Consider the following 18,958-nt stretch of genomic DNA (forward strand, 5'->3'; position numbering starts at 1 on the left):
TTTTGCTGAGAACTGAAAAGGATCTCCTTAAAAATCCTCCACTGTTCCTCAGCTATCCTACCTGCCAGCCTGCTCTCCCAGTCTACCTTAGCCAATTCATCCCTCATCCTATCATATTTCCCTCTGTTCAAACAGAGGACACTGGTTTGGGACCAAACTTTCTCCTCTTCCATCTGAATCAGAAATTCGACCATATTGTGGTCACTAGACCCAAGAGGGTCCTTCACAATAAGATCCTTAATTCTACCTACCTCGTTACACAATACCAGATCCAAAATAGCTCGTTCCCTCGTCGGTTCCGTAACATGCTGTTCAAGGAAACTATCCCGACAGCATTCTAAGAACTCTTCCTAATTTACTTGAATTCTTTGAAGATGTAACAAGCATGATGGATAATGGGGATCCTGTAGATGTCACATATCTGGATTTCCAGAAGGCATTTAATAAAGTGCCACACGAAATGTTAATACACAAAGTTAATTCACGTAAGATTAGGGATAATTTATTAGCTTGGCTAGAGGATTGACTAACCAACAGAAAGCAAAGTCGGGATAATTTTTTTCAGGTTGGCAAGATGCAAGTACTGGGGTGTCACAGGGTTCAGTCCTCAGGCCCCAACTATTTGCAATCTATATAAATGACTTTCTAAATGTCCTGTTATTACTTCTTTCATAATGGATTCTAGCAATTTCCCAAAGACAAATGTTAAACAATTGGCCTATAGTTTCCTACATTTTGCCTTCCTCCTTTTTTGAATAAGGACATTATATTAGCATTATTCCTATCCACAGGAACCATTCTTGCATCCAAGGAAATTTGGAATTTTGTAACCAGTGGATCTACAATCTCCAAAGCCACTTCCTTTAAGATCCTAGGATGGAGGCCATTAGCCTATGGGACTTGCCTGCTTTCAATCTCAATAGTTTGCTCGGTATTTTTTCCCTAGTGATAATGATAGTTCTAAGTTCCAGGAATAATAGGCACCATAGCTAAATTTGCAGATGACACTGAAATAGGTAGGATTGTAAATTGCGATAACAAAATAAGAAATTTACAAATGGATATGGAAAGCTTAAGTAAATGGGACAAAATTTGGCTGATGGAGTTTAACATTTTGTGTCTGTGTGAGATTATCCATTTTAGTAGGAAAAATACAAAGGCAAATTATTATCTAAATAGAGAGAATTTTCAGAGTGTTTTGGTGCAGAGGGATCTGGACCAAAGTATGCAGTACTTTGCAGGTACAGCAGGTAATAAGGAAGGCAAAATGGAATTTTGGCATTTATTGCTAAAGGAGTATAATATAGAAATAGTGGTGTTGCTGCTACTGTACAATGCATTAATGAGACCATACTTAGAATATAGTGTATAGGTTTAGTCTCCTTACTGAGGAGGGATGTAGTTGCATTGGAGGTGGTTCAGAGGAGGGTTCACAAGATTGATCCCAGAGAAGAGGGATTTTGTCTTACGAAGAGAGATTGGGCAGTCAGGCCTCTATTCCCTGGGGTTTAGAAGAATGAAAGGAGATGTACAAGATGACAAGGGGGATTGTCAAAGTAGACGTGGAGAGGATGATTCCTCTTGTGGGGCAATCTCGAACAAGAGGTCATGGTTTTAGGATAATGGGTGACAGATTTAAAACAGAAATGAGGAGAAATTACTTCTCTCAAAGAGTCATAAGTCTGTGGAATTCACTACCGAGTGTGGTGGATTCTGGGACATTGAATAGATTTAAAGAAGAGATGGATAGACTTTTAATTAGTAAGAGTTTGAAGGGCTATGGTGAATGGGCAGGAAAGTGGAGTTGAGGCCGAGATGAGATCAGCCATAATCATATTAAATGTGGAGCAGGCTCGAGAGGCTAATTTGCCTACTCCTGTTCCTAGTTCTTATGATTCTTCTGAATAACTGAAAATGTTATTGTATGAGTGTAGGATTTAGTTACCACTGTTCCTTTTTGATTAATCAAGTGGTTAGTACATGTGTAAACCCAGAGTCTTCCGAGAAAGCCACACAGATACAGTTTGTTTATTCAGTGCTGTGTACCTTCTCTTCACCTACCAATTTACAGCGAGCTCAGGCCCAGATGTGTGAAAACCAAGGCGTAGAAACAAGTGTGCACATATTTACCAATAGATATTAACCAGTTAAAACAGGTGACAAATTACCTGCAGCTTGCATATAAAATGTGAGCAATTACCACCATCCTCCTCACACAACATAACCTGTAAATTTTTTGGCATACAGAACTTTGGGTTGCACAGCACCAAGCAGTTATTGCTACCGTGGCACTGAATCCTAGACGTATGAACGTTCTTATACCTGGTCTACTGATAATGTCTTCCAGCAACTGTCAGAAAATTTGTTTATATGATGGGTGTCTGTCTTTAGTATGGTGGAAAGATCTTGGAGAAGAGGTTGCAATATGCAGGGCATCAACATCTATTTTCACATACTAGCTGTTTAAACTGGATACTTGTCTAGGAGTTTTCACAAAGGGTGTATACCTCTGAGTAGGGTTGTCAGCTGTGGAGGCATTCCTGGAGATTTGATGTCTGCAAATGTCATTGCATTTGCCTACAAAGATTGGATCCCCTGTGGTTGATTATGTTTGTTTGTGGTTTTGTGCTACTATCTGTTGTGTAAGAACTGGCAGTTGATGAGGGGAAACCACTGGCTCCTAGCTCTGCAGGGAATACTGGGCTCCAGGTCCACCTCATTCCTCCAGTTCCCCCATCTCTGCCTGAGCTTAAACCCCCTCTCCAAGACACTAATACCGCAAGGGCTATGGGCCCTGATAATACCATAGAATCCCTACAGTGCAGGATGTGGACATTCGGCCCATCAAGCCTGCACACTCTCTCCGAAAGAGTATCTTATCCAGGCCCACCCCCTGCTGAAATGTTCAGCACCATTTGTAAGTTCTTGGATATTGAAGCAGTCCATATCCAAATTCAGCAAGACCTGGACAATACCCAGGTTTGGGCTGACAAGTGGCAAATAATATTTGTGCAACACAAGTGCCAGGCAATGACCATTTGCAACAAGAGAGGATCTAACCATCACCTCTTGACATTCAATAGTATTACCATCGTTGAATCCCCCACTGTCAACATCCTGGCTGTTACCATTGACTAGAAACTGAACTGGACTAGCCATATAAATACTGTGGCTACCAGAACAGGTCAAAGGCTAGGAATCCTGTGGCAAGTAACTCGGGACTGTCCAAAACCTGTCCACCATCTACAAGGCACAAGTCAGGAGTGTGCTGGAATACTCTCCACTTACCTGGATGAGTGCAGCTTCAGCAACACTCAATAAGCTGAACACCATCCAGGACAAAGCAGTCCGCTTAATTTCAACCCCATCCACAAACAATCAACCCTCCACCACTGACAGTGAAAGTCGTGTGTACCATCTACAAGATGCATTTTAGGAACTCGAGGTTCTTTGGGCATCACCTTCTAAACCCATGACCACTACCATCTAGAAGGACAAGATCAGCAGCTATCTGGGGTATCCAAGTCACTCACCATCCTGACTTGAAAATATACCACCATTCCTTCACCGTTGCTGGGTCAAAATCCTGGAATTTCCTCCCGAACAGCAAGAATCTCAGGAATCTTTTTGTATATTTGCAATGGGTTTCACCCACAGAATCTTCTCCCATATTGTCACTAATAAAGTAGGCATTCAAATGGCGACTTTATTGTTGGGATAATTTCCCAATTAAAAACAAAATGAGTTAAAATATTTTCTTCTGTTCATTATGCAAAATTAACACTATTTATTGCCTTAATTGAATAGACTGCAGCTTCCTTTAAACTGAATCAACAATATATCCTAATTTTAGCCTCCAGAACTTATTATGCCACACTTGTAGTGGTTTTTCTGACCGAGATGGCCAGTTATTGTGGCTATTAAATGCTGGAACAAAATTCTCTGATTACAAGTGGTCTAGACAAAGACTAGCTTCAGAAATGACTTGTGTTTGGGACATTTACAGATGAGCCATTCCCAGTTTTTAAACCAAGGAAATATACATATGTCTAATATCCAGTTTTCACCACGATCAGAATACTTGGGGATCAATTGGACCCTTATTTTAAAATGTAATTTATAAACTATGCTGTGAATTCATTTATACTTTGTTCTAGGCACCATTGTCGTTCCTTTTATTGTTTGACAGCTACGTAAACAAAGATGTACTTCTACGACTGCTGATATTCGTGGCAAATCTGAAGGAAAATTTGAATCTGTTGCAGGGCTCTGTTCAATATGAAGTGCAATCTCTTCATACGGTACTATTTGGGAATCCAACACCATTTTCTCATAAACTTGCAATGCTCATGTTGTACCAAGATAATGAAGTGAAACAACAGGTTGCTAGAATTCTTATCAAATGATCTTAGATATGTTTTCTTTGTATTATTTACTTATCAGTTTTATGTTTTAATGACTATACAAGCTAAAAGCATCAATTTGAATGCAAATACTGAAATCCTACAGTAATTTAGCAAACCAGGTTTTATTCAATGTCTATATATTGCTTTTGGGTAAGCTGAAGTTCCAATTCCCATGAAAGTTATTCTTGGGCTAATGCTGTTTTGCTGTTACTTTATTTGTATAAGAGTAATAAGGTCTTAGTTTTTTTGGGATTATGTGTAGAGAAACATTAAAAGTTTTTGTCTAACAATTACAATATTTTTACATGTGTATAGTGACTTCAGGATTACTGAAGTATTGTTATGAATCATTGTAAACTAATGTAATATAATAGATTATGATGTATTTGTTTTGTCTAAACATTTAATTTGCTCCACTGCCCCCATGCCTTTCTTGATTTTGGGATGTTAAAGGTAATGATGATTGGACAAGTTGCAAAGACAATTAAGTAGGGAACAATCTCCTGTGTAGTTCCCGGAATTAAATTTTAGCTGGGCTGGCCAAGAATGGGGAGAGGCAGCAAATGGAACTAGTGAATCCATACTTCACAAACTGAAGATGACATTCAGATTTAGGATGGCACAGTGGTTAGCACTGCTGCCTCACAGCGCGAAGGACACGGGTTCAATTTCTGGCTTGGGTCACCGTCTGTGCGGAGTCTGCATGGGTTTCCTTCCACAGTCCAAAAGACGCGCTAGTTAGGAGCATTGACCATGCTAAATTCTCCCTCAATGTACCCGAACAGATGCCGGAGTGTGGTGACTAGGTGATTTTCACAGTAACTTCATTGCAGTGTTAATGTAAGCCTATTTGTGACACTAATAAATAAAAGATAATGGGTCCCTATAAGAATAGGGAAAATCTATGTACAAATTAACTGATGTTAAAATGAGAAAATGTAGCAAAACCACAAGTAAATAAACAGAGGCACATTAATGCATCAAGAAAAGAAAGAGCATTTGCTGAAACAAGTTTAAAAATCAACGTTAAGACTGTACTCTCATTCTTGCTTTTTTGTACATTTAAGATTAAATATATAGTAAGCAAGATGAAGATTTTTCAGACACAGAGCCAGATCTTTAGATCTGTAGCAGCAGTGGATATCCAACCTTTAGACAAGAAATCCATTTGCCTCTTGTGTTCGAGACATTTAATAGTTAAAAGTTACCTTGTGTTTATTTATCCAAACAAAATTTGTAGCAAAATAGTCACTGCTATAGAATTTTTCCATCAGAATAATGTGTTATTACTGAAAAGAAGCACTGACTCGAGTAGGACCACCACATTTTGAAAGTCATAAAGGAGTTCCCATCAGAAACCATCAGCTGGAAAATAGCTTTAACATATTAGTGTTTGGGAGGATAACGAGAGTCAATGAAGTTGACATATTTCTGCACAATGAAGTAGCATGTCTATCAGAGATGTATAGACCCAGAACATTGTAAACTATTAAGGAAGTAATTTTAGTATATGTGAAAATTCACAATATTTTCAACATATCTTTTGATTAAAAGAGTGTATGATGTTTTACAGAAACTATTACCTTTACAAACAAATAAACAGCAATTTAAGAGTCATCATTGCTCTTAGTTTGTTAACCCATTCTAATTTCTCCTCCTTTTGTGCCTTATCACATTATCTGAATGTCCTAAAACGCTTCATCTCCATTCAGGTATTTTTTGAAATTCAGTCAGTCTGAGTATATCAGGCTTCCACATACCACAAGCTGCAAGAATGCCCAGTTAATGCACTAGTCATTTGGTGGTGTGAACTTCTGAGTCCTCAGTGTTGTTTAATTTGCCAGGGTAACCATTGTTCTTACACTGAAGTTACAGTGGTTACAGAAAAGTAGCCTTTTGTATTTATGTAAAGAAAAAACTTAATCTTTTAAAGAATAAGAATGGAGACAAAGACACAGAAAAGGGAAAATAGAGACTTTAATTTTTGTTCGTGAACAATGTCATTGAGAGATCAGCTGGAATTTTTTCTCAATTTTTACATTTTATCACATTTTTATGTATACTAAAAATATTTCACCTCAGCTCCTACTCATTTCTAATGGTGCATACACTACACCCACACAGTCCTTAAGTGTTAATCAGTTGGAAAGGAGTATTAGAATAGTAGCTACAAAATATGTAACTATTAGCCATTCAAACTTTTTAGATGGGAAAATATTCCCAGGATAGATGTACTTCCCACAGTGAAAGTAACATCCATCCCTCTGAGAAAATTGATTAAAAACATTTAAAACATCTGCCTGAGAGGAGACAAAGTATTTATAAAACAGCCAACAATACAAATTGAGGTTAATTAGCATATCAGACTGAGCCAGGGTTCCAGCAAAGCACCTTTGAATTTACTGGGTAGCCCTACCATTACTCTTTCCCTTCAGTCTTGCATCTTCCCCATACAATGTAGCATACTCTTATTTTCGCAATGACAACCAATCATATTGCTCATGGCCACAGATCATTTATTCAAAAAGATTCACTGATAATCCGCATCTTTGTACATCTACCTGACCACCAATGCATCTATAGTGTCAGTACAATTTCTGCTTATTAAAGAGGCACTTGGCTCAAGGCCAACTTTCCATTTCACGGTCATAATTCAAGCTGCACTGAAATCACTGCATGTATAGTATCTAGTTACAGTAAAGCTTTACGCATTTCACATGCTCAAAATATCCATTTATTTAAAAGTGTGCAAACTTAAAACATTTTTGGCAAACGTGCAGGTGGCAGGTTGAATGCATCTACAATGGAAGACAATCACGGGTTCACTTTCGGCAGCTCACACACTGCAAAACCCACATTTATCCAAAGCGATCAGCAATAAAATAGCATCTTTTGGTAGTTTGATAAAACAAACACTATATAGACTTCAATTGATAAAAATTTTAGGGGAAAGAAAATTCACTTTTAAAGCAAGCATACATGATGCTTGTTTGTAGAATATGTGCAGAGAGATTAAAGAATTGTGACAATTCGTAAACTAATGGCACTTCAATTAAAATTCAGTCCAAAATTAAAAACAAAGGTTATCAGAAAGGCAAGCCAAGTTCCGCTTGCTGTGTGTGAAACACCTTACACTTGAACAGTTTGTATTTTCATTGAAAACCTTCGTCCTCACTCAAATTCTTTGATTCTCCATGCTTTAAAACAAAGAAATCCTCTGGTTTCAATCCATATCTTTCTCGAGCTTCCTCAAGTTTTCTTCGAGGTTCCAAGTAGTACTAGAATTAAAAAAATCTTTTATTAGTTCATACCATAGTTTTGAAAATCAAGAAAGGAGACAATAACGAGGACATTGATGCCAATAAACAATTCAGCATTTCTGTATGATAAACTACCACCTCTTAAAGATATACACTTTATTTTTTACTATTTTATATTCTCTACTCACAATCCCTTCCATTCCCACTTGAGGTCAAGAAGGCACCCTTGAGACAAATGACGAAGTATAAAGAGCAGGCTGGAGTAATTGGATTGCTGATTTTTCTTTCCAAATCACTTTCAAATCTTTCACACTTAACCTACTTTGATGCCAATATTGACAATTGGTCATATGGGAAATTAATTTAGCCGATCCTGTCTTACCACTTTGTGGCAAAATGCATTGGAACATCAATCAGGTGCATCAGCATTTGGTCTGTCATACTTCAGAACTGAATCATTTGAATCGTTTGTGAAACAAGAAAATATTACAAGAACGTTTTGGAGATACAGAAGCTTAAGTTGAACAGTCCCCAAGAATGGACAGGAACTTGTGATGTGCCAATACCTTGCATCAGTTCAATATGATGCAGGTGGCAAGGCACCTTCTGGCTGCCTGCTTGTTCCTATGATTATAGAATGGAGCTAGCATCAACTATGCTGCTGAGTGGCCTCACACCTCAGCAGGAATCTACTGGTGAGAGGCTTGCCTCAGTTAGAGGTAGTCTGCGATAATTAAAGCCAGTCATTACCTCTTCAAGGGGAGGTGCATCACTGCTGAAGCAGGTAGTGGAAGTCCTTGTACAAGTCATTCCAATGTGGGAAAAGACTGAACAATGGCACAATATGGGAGAAAACATGCTCCAAGTTTCTTAGATGCTGCACTGAAGGCCTTAGTGAGGAGGTGCAATGGAGAAGTGTTATATTCACAGAAGACCCTCCAGACAACTGCTCAGAAGACAGTGGAACGAGATAGCTGCAGTGATTAAAGCCTGGAATTTGCAGCGTTGCAAAAAAAAAAATCAGTGACCTCACTAAGTGGTTAAGATCAATTAATTCATCTTCAAATGCCATATCCCAACAACTGCACTGCTGGCCATAGACAGTGCACAATGCACCATATCCCTTCAGTCACATAACAATCTCTCTTAATCAGGACTTCTGCCTAACATTTATCGTTGCACTTGCATTGCTGCAGGCCTTATATTCACATCTCACAACTTGCTCACGCTGCCAGCTATTCAACTATGACAGTTACATTAGTCAAACAGATAGCACCATGTCATTGATGTGCTTCCCACTTATCACTGCTGCTATGCAAGCTCAAGCTGCCTCCTTTATGCAGATGCTATTGAACAAATGAGCTTGCTGGGTGTCACTGTAATACAGTAATGAAGATGATTGCTGAGGCACCACCCCAGGATAGTGGCAGTACTTCCATGGAGCACGAACCTCTGTTGTCTCTCAGGATGACCCTATTCATTTTTCCACCATTGCAACTCTGCTAATGCTCTTGCTGTTTGGTAAATTAGCCAGCCCATGGTGCTGCCATCCATGTCAAGTTACAGTCTGACGGCAGGCTTTCTAGACCCAGAGCTTGCTCAAGGTTGTCCTGCAAGGCCATCTGCAGTCCCTTCCAATTAAAGTCAGCAGCATTCAACCAGCCACCCTGCAGTCACAGGAGTAATACCACAGACTAGAAAAGGGAAAGGTGCACACAGGCACTAAGGGAATATGTAAGGCTGTGCTTTCATGATGGTAAGGTTATTCAGCATACAGACTAACATAAATCTTGACATCGGAGGTCTCCTCTAGGGTGGTCTAAGCTGCAGAAATGTTCTAGTAGAGGAGTGTTCTCCTCTATCATTCCAGCACTCAACTTTCCTTGAATTCATACTGCGCACATATTGCACACAGGAATCGTGGGCCATGTCGTCTCTAGCTACCCTTTGGTTTGTGTGGTGGCACAAATGCAGATGAACGAAAAACATAGTGACTGCTGCCAGGATATCTTGACCTGCAAGATCCACAGCCATGGTCACACACCAACTGGTAAATGAGGAAGTGGAATCCCTTTTGAGGCACAGTACAGGTGCCCATAAAAGGAAATGGATGCAGTCAATCACACACTGTACCTTGGGGAAGCCGACAATCTTTGCAAAGTCTTATGATCACTCTGCTTCCTGCTCGCTGGCAATGAAATGTAGTCTCTTTGAATGTGACATCCCTTGCACAGCTGTGAATGGTAAAATATTGTATATTGCAAATATCTCCAACTCCAGCTTAGAAGGAGCCCAACACACAAAATGTCATTGCCATGGTCACTTTCACAGCCAGTGGCAATGTGAACCAAGCCAAGTCTGAGGTTGCAGTTTTGGTTACTACAGGTGGCCAAACACCTGGGGGGTTACCATTGACCAGAAACTGAACTGGACCAGCTACGTAAATACTGTGGCCAGAACAGGACAAAGGCTAGGAATCCTGCAGCGAGTAACTTACCTCCTACCTCCCCAGAGCCTGTCCACAAGGCACAAGTCAGGAGTTTAATGGAATACTCTCCATTTGCCTGGATGGGTTCAGCTCCAACAACACTCAAAAGCTCAACATCATCAGCTTGATTGCTACCCCTTTCACAAATATTCACTTCCTCCACTACCGACAAACAGTGGCAGCAGTGTGTACCATTTACAAGATACACTGAAAGAACTCACCAAGGTTCCTTAGGCAGCATCTTCCAAACTCTCAACCACTATCATCTAGAAGGACAAGAGCAGCAGATACCCGGGAACACCAGCTGGAGTTTCCCCTTCAAGTCGCTCACCATCCTGACTTGGAAGTACATCGCTGTTCCTTCATTGACATTAGGTCAAAATCCCGGAACTCCCCATCAGCACTGTGGGTGTACCCACACCTCAAGGACTGCAGCAGTTCAAGGCGGCACCTCATTACCACTTTCTCAAGGGCAATAAATGCTGGCCTAGGGTAAGGGGATTCAGAATGGCTTGGGACCAAAGATTAGCAGATTGGGGGTAGATAAGATCGGAGTAGATAGGATACAGAAAGAGTTATAAAGCACCTGAAATATACTGTTTGCAAAGAGGTACATATAACCACTATTAAGAGAATTTAGATGTATTTTTGAAAACGTATTTTGTATTAAAGCATATATCTTTGTTAACAACAATACTCGCAAGGCATGATGCAGCATAGTTAAGTAAAAAGAGCCACATTCTTTAAAACAATACTGCTGCTGAGCAAAGAGAAAAAATCAATTCTCCTCAGTAGTCTCCAGACAGCCCTTATGAATGGGATACACATTGAACCAAGGACATTGGATAAGGGGGTCTAGAAAACATCAGGAGATTGAGTAAGACCCTTAAGGACCACTAGTTGATCACGCAGTCCCATGCAGTCCAGGAGTAGGTGTCATTGGCCAAGATATATAATCTACACTTATAATGATTGGCTCATGCCCAGCTGGGGTGGGCAAATAGCTTTTGAAATAATATAATTTCAGACTTGATTTGGAACTGCTCCGAATCGCTCTCCCTCATACAATGACCAAACTGGGAAAATAAAGAACGTCTTTTAACCAGAGTACTGTCTCTGCGAGTCTGTGTGTTAGCTGAGCCATAATTAAGAGGTGAAATCCCCCACGTGAAAGCCAGCATAATACATAGTTTCCGATAAATACTCCTACAGATTGGCACTGTGAGCAGGGTCATTTGCCGGATTCTAGTGGCATGATGCATCTCCTATGTGGGTGAGTACTGTATTATTTATCACCTAGTAGATAGAGGAATCGTGTATCAGGCCCCAAAATGATAAGTTGAGTGACCCAAACAAAATTTTTTAAAATAGGAAGCTGCGGACTCATGTAGTATTGAGTAAATACATTGTGCTTAGTGAGTGGGGGAACAAAAATGGACTTTTGTATCACCCTGATTGATTAGCAGAGCAAGAATCGCCATGTGAAAGAAAAGGCGTTAGGGGACTAGAGCCGTGTGACGGAATGATGACGGCCAGTCAAAAAGCAGGGAATCTCCAGTGGGAACCCGAGGGCAGTTTGATACAAACAGTAGTAATTGAGCATAAAAAATTAAGAAAATGATAGAAAGAGGGTATGATACGGAATCTCCCCAAACCAAGCAAAACCTTGGTGGCTGGGACAGACTAAAAACAAACCAAAAATGACAGCCTTCATACTAACTGCCATGATGAAAAACCGTTTCCAGAAGGAGGCGCATTGTAAGCAATTAGCCACTATCAAAGCGGCACATTCAGAAATAACACCTACACCCACGAGGGGATGGTGGCAGGATCACTCTACCCCTCACTCCCTGGGGTGGGAGAAAAAGGGGAATGGCATCAGGGGTGGCAGAGGGGAGAGATGGACTGGGGAAGCTTACCAAAGGAAACCGCTCGGCATAATGATAACCCCCCCCCCCCCTCCCTATAATATGAAGACCCCGTCCGCTCCCATGGTGCCAATTCAAACCACAGTAAAAACCCCTGCAGCTGGGGGAGGAGCAGCCACCACAATTCCCCATCAATAGTAACTGAAAAACAGATGTTCATGGCTAAGCTGGGCCCATTGCTCTGAAACCACCAGAATTCGGCTTTTTGGGAAGTCATGGATGAATTAGGGGAAGTTCATGACCTAACTTTAGATGATGCAAGGCTGCTGGTAAAGGGGAAACTGGCCCAGTCAGTGTGGCAAATGTTGCCCGCAATTGCAAGCTTTTTCCGATTTAAAACAAGCTATGGTAAAAGCCCCCGCCTTGGGGCTGCCAGAATTCACTGAACCATTCCACATCTTCTGTCAAGAGAATGGTGAGATTCAAGCAGCTGTAGTGGCCCAACAACATGGGGATAGACTAAGACCAGTGGGATTCTATTCTACCCAAATGGTTGCCAAAGGCATGCACCGACGTGAGGGGGCCCTAGCACGTGCCTTGTGGGAAATAAGCGCTTCCGAGCCCCTCACCCTGATGGGGAAAATAATCCTCCATAGTCCCCATACTATTGTCCAACTCTTGGAAGCTGGAAGACTGAAGGGAGTTTCCAATGGGAGATGCTCGAAGTGGGAAGTGAACATTTGCCAGGGGATAGACGCGTAGAAGTCAGTAGAGATACAAGGGAAAATCCCGTAGGAGGACTGACAATACAAGGAACAGAGCATGAACGTGTAGCAGAAGTGAATGAGGAAACAAGTGGGGGTTTGGCAGAGGAACCACTTGTGGGAGAAGGGGTGGTTAACCTATATGTGGATGGAGCAAGAAAGTATGTCAAGGGAGAGCCCTGAACCGCATGGGCAGTGGTGGATGATGAAGGTACCGTGATTGCAGGAGAATAAATCCCTTGGAACAACTCGGCTCAGGTAGCTGAATTGTTAGCCCTGACCAAAGCCTTGGAGTAAGGCAAGGGAAGCGAGTTAATATCTATACTGACAGTAGGTATGCTTTTGGTGTAGTACATGACTACATGACAGCCTGGAGTCATTGAGTGGGGGATACATACAACACGAGAACTTAATCAAAGACTTAATTCAAGCCGCCCAAAGCCCCTCGGAAGCAGCCGTCATTTAGGTACAGACCCATTGAAAGATTGAGCGTCAGGCACAGAGGGGCAATAGTTGGGCTGATCAGACCGCAAAAGACTTAATAGAATAAGGTTGGGTATGGATACGAACTCCAGGAGTAGCAGCCATGCAAGCCAGATAGTGCAGACATCAATGTGGGACAGGTGCAGGAACAAGTGCTAGAAGAGAAGGAAAGGTGGAAGAATGATGGAGGACAGAAAGGCCATAATGGAATATGGGAGGGAGGGAGGGAAAAATAATAGCCCCAGATGCTATACAAAAATCCCTACTGAAAATATACCACGGATTAGCTCACACAGGGAGAGATGGTATGGTTAAATTGCTAAAAGAATTTTGATAGTGGAAAGGCATGGGAAAGGGTGCAGTGAAATTCTGCCAGCAATGCATATAGTGCGCCCTGGCAGACCCTCTGCACTCAAAAACCAGGTAATCACTCAACAGCAGCATAGGGATTGGACCAAAATGACAGAAGAGGATACACCTAAATTAACCACACGAGGGGGTATGGTGATGGTGAAACTTATGACAGGCAAAAAAGGGCTAGGGGTTCGATGGAAGAGATCCTATGCAGTGATTGTTGCAGGACAAACATGTGTCCTGATCAATGAGAAGCCCAGCCCAGTGCGGTGGCAACACTGGACACAGTTGAAACCATATCCCAATGAGTAGTCCTGTAATCGTAAACATCTGCAGACTGTCCCAGTGGAAGAATGAACCCATAGAATAGGGGTTATTATGGCCCTTGCATCCGCTGCACTAATAGTAGGAATAATTTGGATTTGTAAATGGGCCACTGGAGTAGCCCAGGTCATGGGACAAAGGAACCAAGGGGATGCAAGGAGAGAAGAGATAGAAATGGTGCAATTAATGTAATACTAATCAAGAGCTGGAAGGGTACTGCTGGCTAACCTGCTACCTGGGAGGCCCCCACATCTGTCACTTCGCCAAATAGGATCTCATCAGACTCATCGACTGAACAACATTGAATAACTGACATGTACCTGAATATAACAGGATTGTTATGTTAATCTGTAAATAATAATGTTACTTACCCCTTCGTTCAAAGGTACTCTAGCAAAGAGGATACTGGCCAACAACTAAAGGACATAATTATATGGGACCCGTTAGGGCAAACAGTGGGACATTGTCAAAACCATGTCATTAATGTTAGTAATATAACAGAACCGGAGGGGGTATTGAAGGTCGAGTGCGTGGACCAACTAATTGCTAGGTGCCTCAGCACCACACAAGGTCATAGGACTGTGAAAATATGTGGAGATCAAGCGCAATGGCTGATAATTATGAAGGAGGGCAATGAGATCAAGGTTGCAAACCGACATAAGTTCCCCAAATGGGACCATAGGAATTGTACAGACACGAGGTGAATTTTAAACTGTTGGGAGGTAGAAGCATCATGTCAAGGGGCGCTATTGGATAGAGACCACACCCAGGAGGTGGGCCAAGGGCCAGGAAAAACCATTATATGTACAAAGAGGAGAACAATGATCCAGCAGGTAATGACCCAGGTACTGATCGCCTATTGTCCACCCAACTAAAGAGGATAAGCGCTCCCAAGTGTGATGAGGTTATTGCAAATTTAACAACAGCACCCGCCACACCACGCCCTGTAGACTTTAATGAACTCTAGAAAGCACCAAACACTTATATAATCATAGCAGTAGCCAGTAAAAATGATTTGGAGGGTAATTGATGCGCACCAAAAATGGGGCACTATGGATCCAGATTTTGTGCTGATGAATTCAAAGTACCAGGTTGTAATCCCTGATTATTACATTGTGTGGCACAAACATTCCCCCATACCAAAAAATTATGTTTTTAACTATATAAAGTGTGTCACAATTTTAACAATACTGCCCACTTCCTTCCGTTAGGGTACTGGACTAGAACCCCAAGTTACATTAGGAAGCCAGACCAGACACCAACAATCTTCCTTTATGGCATAAATAAGAGGATAGGATACTTCTCTCCAGGAGTGATTCCCCTGACAAAGTATGGATCTTTTATAGTAAAACAAACTTTATTTAATAACACTGTAAATATAATTACAACAAATGAAGCTGCTTAACCATCAAGAACCATAGAACCAAAGAAAATTACAGCTCAGAAACAAGCCTTTTGGCCCTTCTTGTCTGTGCCGAACCATTTTTTGCCTAGTCCCACTGACCTGCACTTGGACCATATCCCTCCACACCCCTCTCATCCATGAACCCGTCCAAGTTTTTCTTAAATGTTAAAAGTGTTTACCACTTTATCCGGCAGCGCATTCCACACTCCCACCACTCTCTGCGTGAAGAAGCCCCCCCTAATATTCCCTTTAAACTTTTCTCCTTTCACCCTTAACCCATGCCCTCTGGTTTTTTTCTCCCCTCGCCTCAGCGGAAAAAGCCTGCTTGCATTCACTCTATCTATACCCATCAAAATCTTATACACCTCTATCAAATCTCCCCTCAATCTTCTACGCTCCAGGGAATAAAGTCCCAACCTATTCAATCTCTCTCTGTAACTCAGCTTCTCAAGTCCCGGCAACATCCTTGTGAACCTTCTCTGCACTCTTTCAACCTTATTTACATCCTTCCTGTAACTAGGTGACCAAAACTGTACACAATACTCCAAATTCGGCCTCACCAATGCCTTATATAACCTTACCATAACACTCCAACTTTTATACTCGATACTCCGATTTATAAAGGCCAATGTACCAAAGGCACTCTTTACAACCCTATCCACCTGTGACGTCACTTTTAGGGAATTCTGTATCTGTATTCCCAGATCCCTCTGTTCAACTGCACTCTTCAGAGTCCAACCATTTACCCTGTACGTTCTACTTTGGTTTGTCCTTCCAAAGTGCAATAGTTGAACAATATTTAAAAATGAAAGGAAGCAATCTTATTTTCTAGCTTATGATTGTTCCAGTTTCATATAAGCCCCATTCATGCATTAATTAACACCACTTTTAAATAAATAGTTAGCAAATCCAGGCATATTGTTATAAATTGTGTTAACAGTCTTGAAGCTTTAAGAGAGATTTTGCGGAGTGAGTTGAGTTCTCAGCAACAGCCTGCACATGCCTCTGACTTTACAGACCTCCAAAAGCAACTGCATAAGCTTCTTTCTCCCTGCTACAGACCCAGCTCTGCACAGTAACCACATTATCACATGACCCTGTCAATCAACTTACCATGGAATCTTTTGTGTAAACAAAAGTCCATTGGCTCAAAGTAACAAATTCCTACCTGAAATTAGTAATTTAAATTGTTTTTACAACCCTGGAGGTAAATGTTTTCCAGACACTGACTGCTTGTAGAATAAAGCTGAAATTTTAAACATTCTACAGAAGCATTAAAAAAAAAATCTATCTATAGGAACTGCCTATTATCATCACACTTCCAAGATGGGGTAAATTTGGGGTTCTGCCTGGATACAAGGCCCTTGTGATTCATGTTGTCGAGGAGATAGAAATGCTTGCACTCTCAAAATCTAAGATATCCCAAAAGGTTCACAGACACAGTTTGTCTACCAGGAACAAAGAGAGAGAAAGAGAACTAAAGGCCGTATATCTCTGTGGCTCACCATGCAGGAATGTGGTGGGCGGGGGGGGAGCTCACACCCAGATTGAAAAGACCAAATTGGTGAGGCTGGAATATTTGCTTTGCTTGTGCTGGAGAGAAAATCTCCAGGAAAAACGCTAAGTGTGACAGACAATTCTGAGGTTAAAAGTTAACACTGGAAAAGAATTGGAGGGAGATACGTGCCAGCTAAGAATCACTTTGGACTATGTCCAGGCAAATTAAATTCAATCTAAAGTATATCTGTAAAGTGGGATTTTCAGTTGTGTTAAAAGTAAAAGGGGACGGTTCGGTTTTGTAGTTTAACGTAAAGTTGCCTGCAAAAATAATGTTTAGCCAACTGTGCTTTTAATCTGCTCGTAGCATTAAATCTTAAAATGCAAAATCTTATCACTTCAATTATTAAATATACATGACTTTTTTAAAAATATCACTAGAGATCATAAATAATATAAAAATGGGAAAATGGCACAGAAATGACCATAGAACTTTCCATGGAATTATTTTACAGTACCCTTAAAATTAACTTAGATACAGTTGACCTTCAAGTAACCCTGGATACTCATTTTATAAAGGAACTAATTATGTGTAGCATTCTGCAGGCATGATCTTTGCAGAATGGCACGAAGGATGAAGTTATGTCATTCCCTCTCAGTTTCCCCCCCATCTAGTCAGCGGCACACTGGTGAGCACTGCTGCCTCAGTGTCAGGGTTCGATTCTGGTCTGTGTGGTGTTTGCACAGTCTCCCCGTGTCTGCGTGGGTTTCCTCCAGGTGCTCCGGTTTCCTCCCATAGTCCAAAGATGTGCAGGTTAGGTTGATTGGTCATGCTAAATTGACCCTAGTTTCAGTGGTATTAGCAGGGTAAATATATGGGGTTAGAAGAAATCATAGAAATCATAGAAACCCTACAGTGTAGAAAGAGGCCATTCGGCCCATCGAGTCTACACCGACCACAATCCCACCCAGGCCCTACCCCCATATCCCTACGTATTTACCCGCTAATCCCTCTAACCTACCCATCTCAAGACACTAAGGGGCAATTTTAGCACGGCCAATCAACCTAACCCGCACATCTTTGGACTGTGGGAGGAAACCGGAGCACCCGGAGGAAACCCACACAGACACGAGGAGAATGTGCAAACTCCACACAGACAGTGACCCAAGCTGGGAATCGAACCCAGGTCCCTGGAGCTATGAAGCAGCAGTGCTAACCACTGTGCTACCGTGCCGGGTTAGGGGGATAGGGTGGGATTATTGTCAGTGCAGACTCGATGGGCCGTATGGACTCCATTTGGATTTCATGATTCTATGAAGTGCAAATAATACATAGCCGGTCGACAAAGATTTTGCTTAATGGATGACTACCTGTGCAAGTCAGTTGATTGGATGTAATGAGACAAAATGCAGTATCAGGAACTGAATTCAGAAACTGTACAAATTGCTGTCCACATTTTTAGAGCCTGTTAATCTATTGTGAAAACGTAAAAGTTTTCTGGGCGACCTCTCTACACACATCCTGGATCTTAGACATCTCAGTGGACAACCTAGTTCCAGGACATTTGGAAAGAAATACTAGTAAATATCCAGGACATAAGTGAAAGGAGTTCCATGGAGATGCCCCCCCCACAATCCCCACCCTGCCTATTTTACTCATTCTAATTGAAACATCCTTAGTCCAGTGGTTCCCAACCTTTTCAGTAACATGGCACACTTCAACTAGACAAACAATTCCACCCACTTTTTTCAGCTGAAGCGATTGCTCATAAACACTTACATTTACTCTGGTTACGGTCTCACTAGAGAGGTTTGCAAGATACAACTGTAATTCAAGTTAGAAAAGGTAATAATACCATTAATTAAGAAAGAAGGGAGAGAGAAAACAGGGAACTACAAGCCAGTTGGCCCAATATCAGTCTTTGCGAAAATGCTATTTAAGAAAGTCTTAACCTGCACTTAGAACATCATGATATGAACAGGTACGGTTTTAGGAAAGGGAAATTAAGTGTAACAAATTTGAGTGTTTTTTGAGGATGTAACTAGTAGGGTTGATAAGGAGGAACCAATAATATTATTGTGTTTCCAAACAGCATTCAAATAAGGTGC

The 18,958-nt window shown here is 41.3% G+C and overlaps 2 protein-coding genes across 12 annotated transcripts in view; one reads left to right on the forward strand and one right to left on the reverse strand.

Moving 5' to 3' along the window:
- Positions 1-18,958, forward strand: part of armc10 (armadillo repeat containing 10) — an 81,430-nt gene that overhangs the window by 25,252 nt on the left and 37,220 nt on the right. The window contains exon 6 of one of the 4 annotated variants that reach the window (XM_078235646.1): positions 4,158-6,049. The exons of 1 other annotated variant lie outside the window; for it this stretch is intronic. In XM_078235646.1, coding sequence (XP_078091772.1) covers positions 4,158-4,406 — 249 coding nt within the window. In that variant the 3' untranslated portion in view covers positions 4,407-6,049. Of the gene's footprint in view, positions 1-4,157; positions 6,050-18,958 lie in introns of those variants that run through there. 2 more of the 4 variants (XM_078235649.1, XM_078235648.1) reach the window with 2 other exon arrangements.
- napepld (N-acyl phosphatidylethanolamine phospholipase D) overlaps positions 6,366-18,958 on the reverse strand; it is a 54,423-nt gene continuing 41,830 nt past the window's right edge. For all 8 annotated transcript variants that reach the window (XM_078235639.1, XM_078235637.1, XM_078235643.1 and 5 more), the window contains exon 5: positions 6,366-7,684. In XM_078235639.1, coding sequence (XP_078091765.1) covers positions 7,559-7,684 — 126 coding nt within the window. In that variant the 3' untranslated portion in view covers positions 6,366-7,558. The remainder of the gene's footprint in view (positions 7,685-18,958) is intronic.

Source organism: Mustelus asterias, chromosome 19, assembly GCF_964213995.1.
Source record: "Mustelus asterias chromosome 19, sMusAst1.hap1.1, whole genome shotgun sequence".
In the NCBI taxonomy this organism is placed as follows: domain Eukaryota; kingdom Metazoa; phylum Chordata; class Chondrichthyes; order Carcharhiniformes; family Triakidae; genus Mustelus; species Mustelus asterias.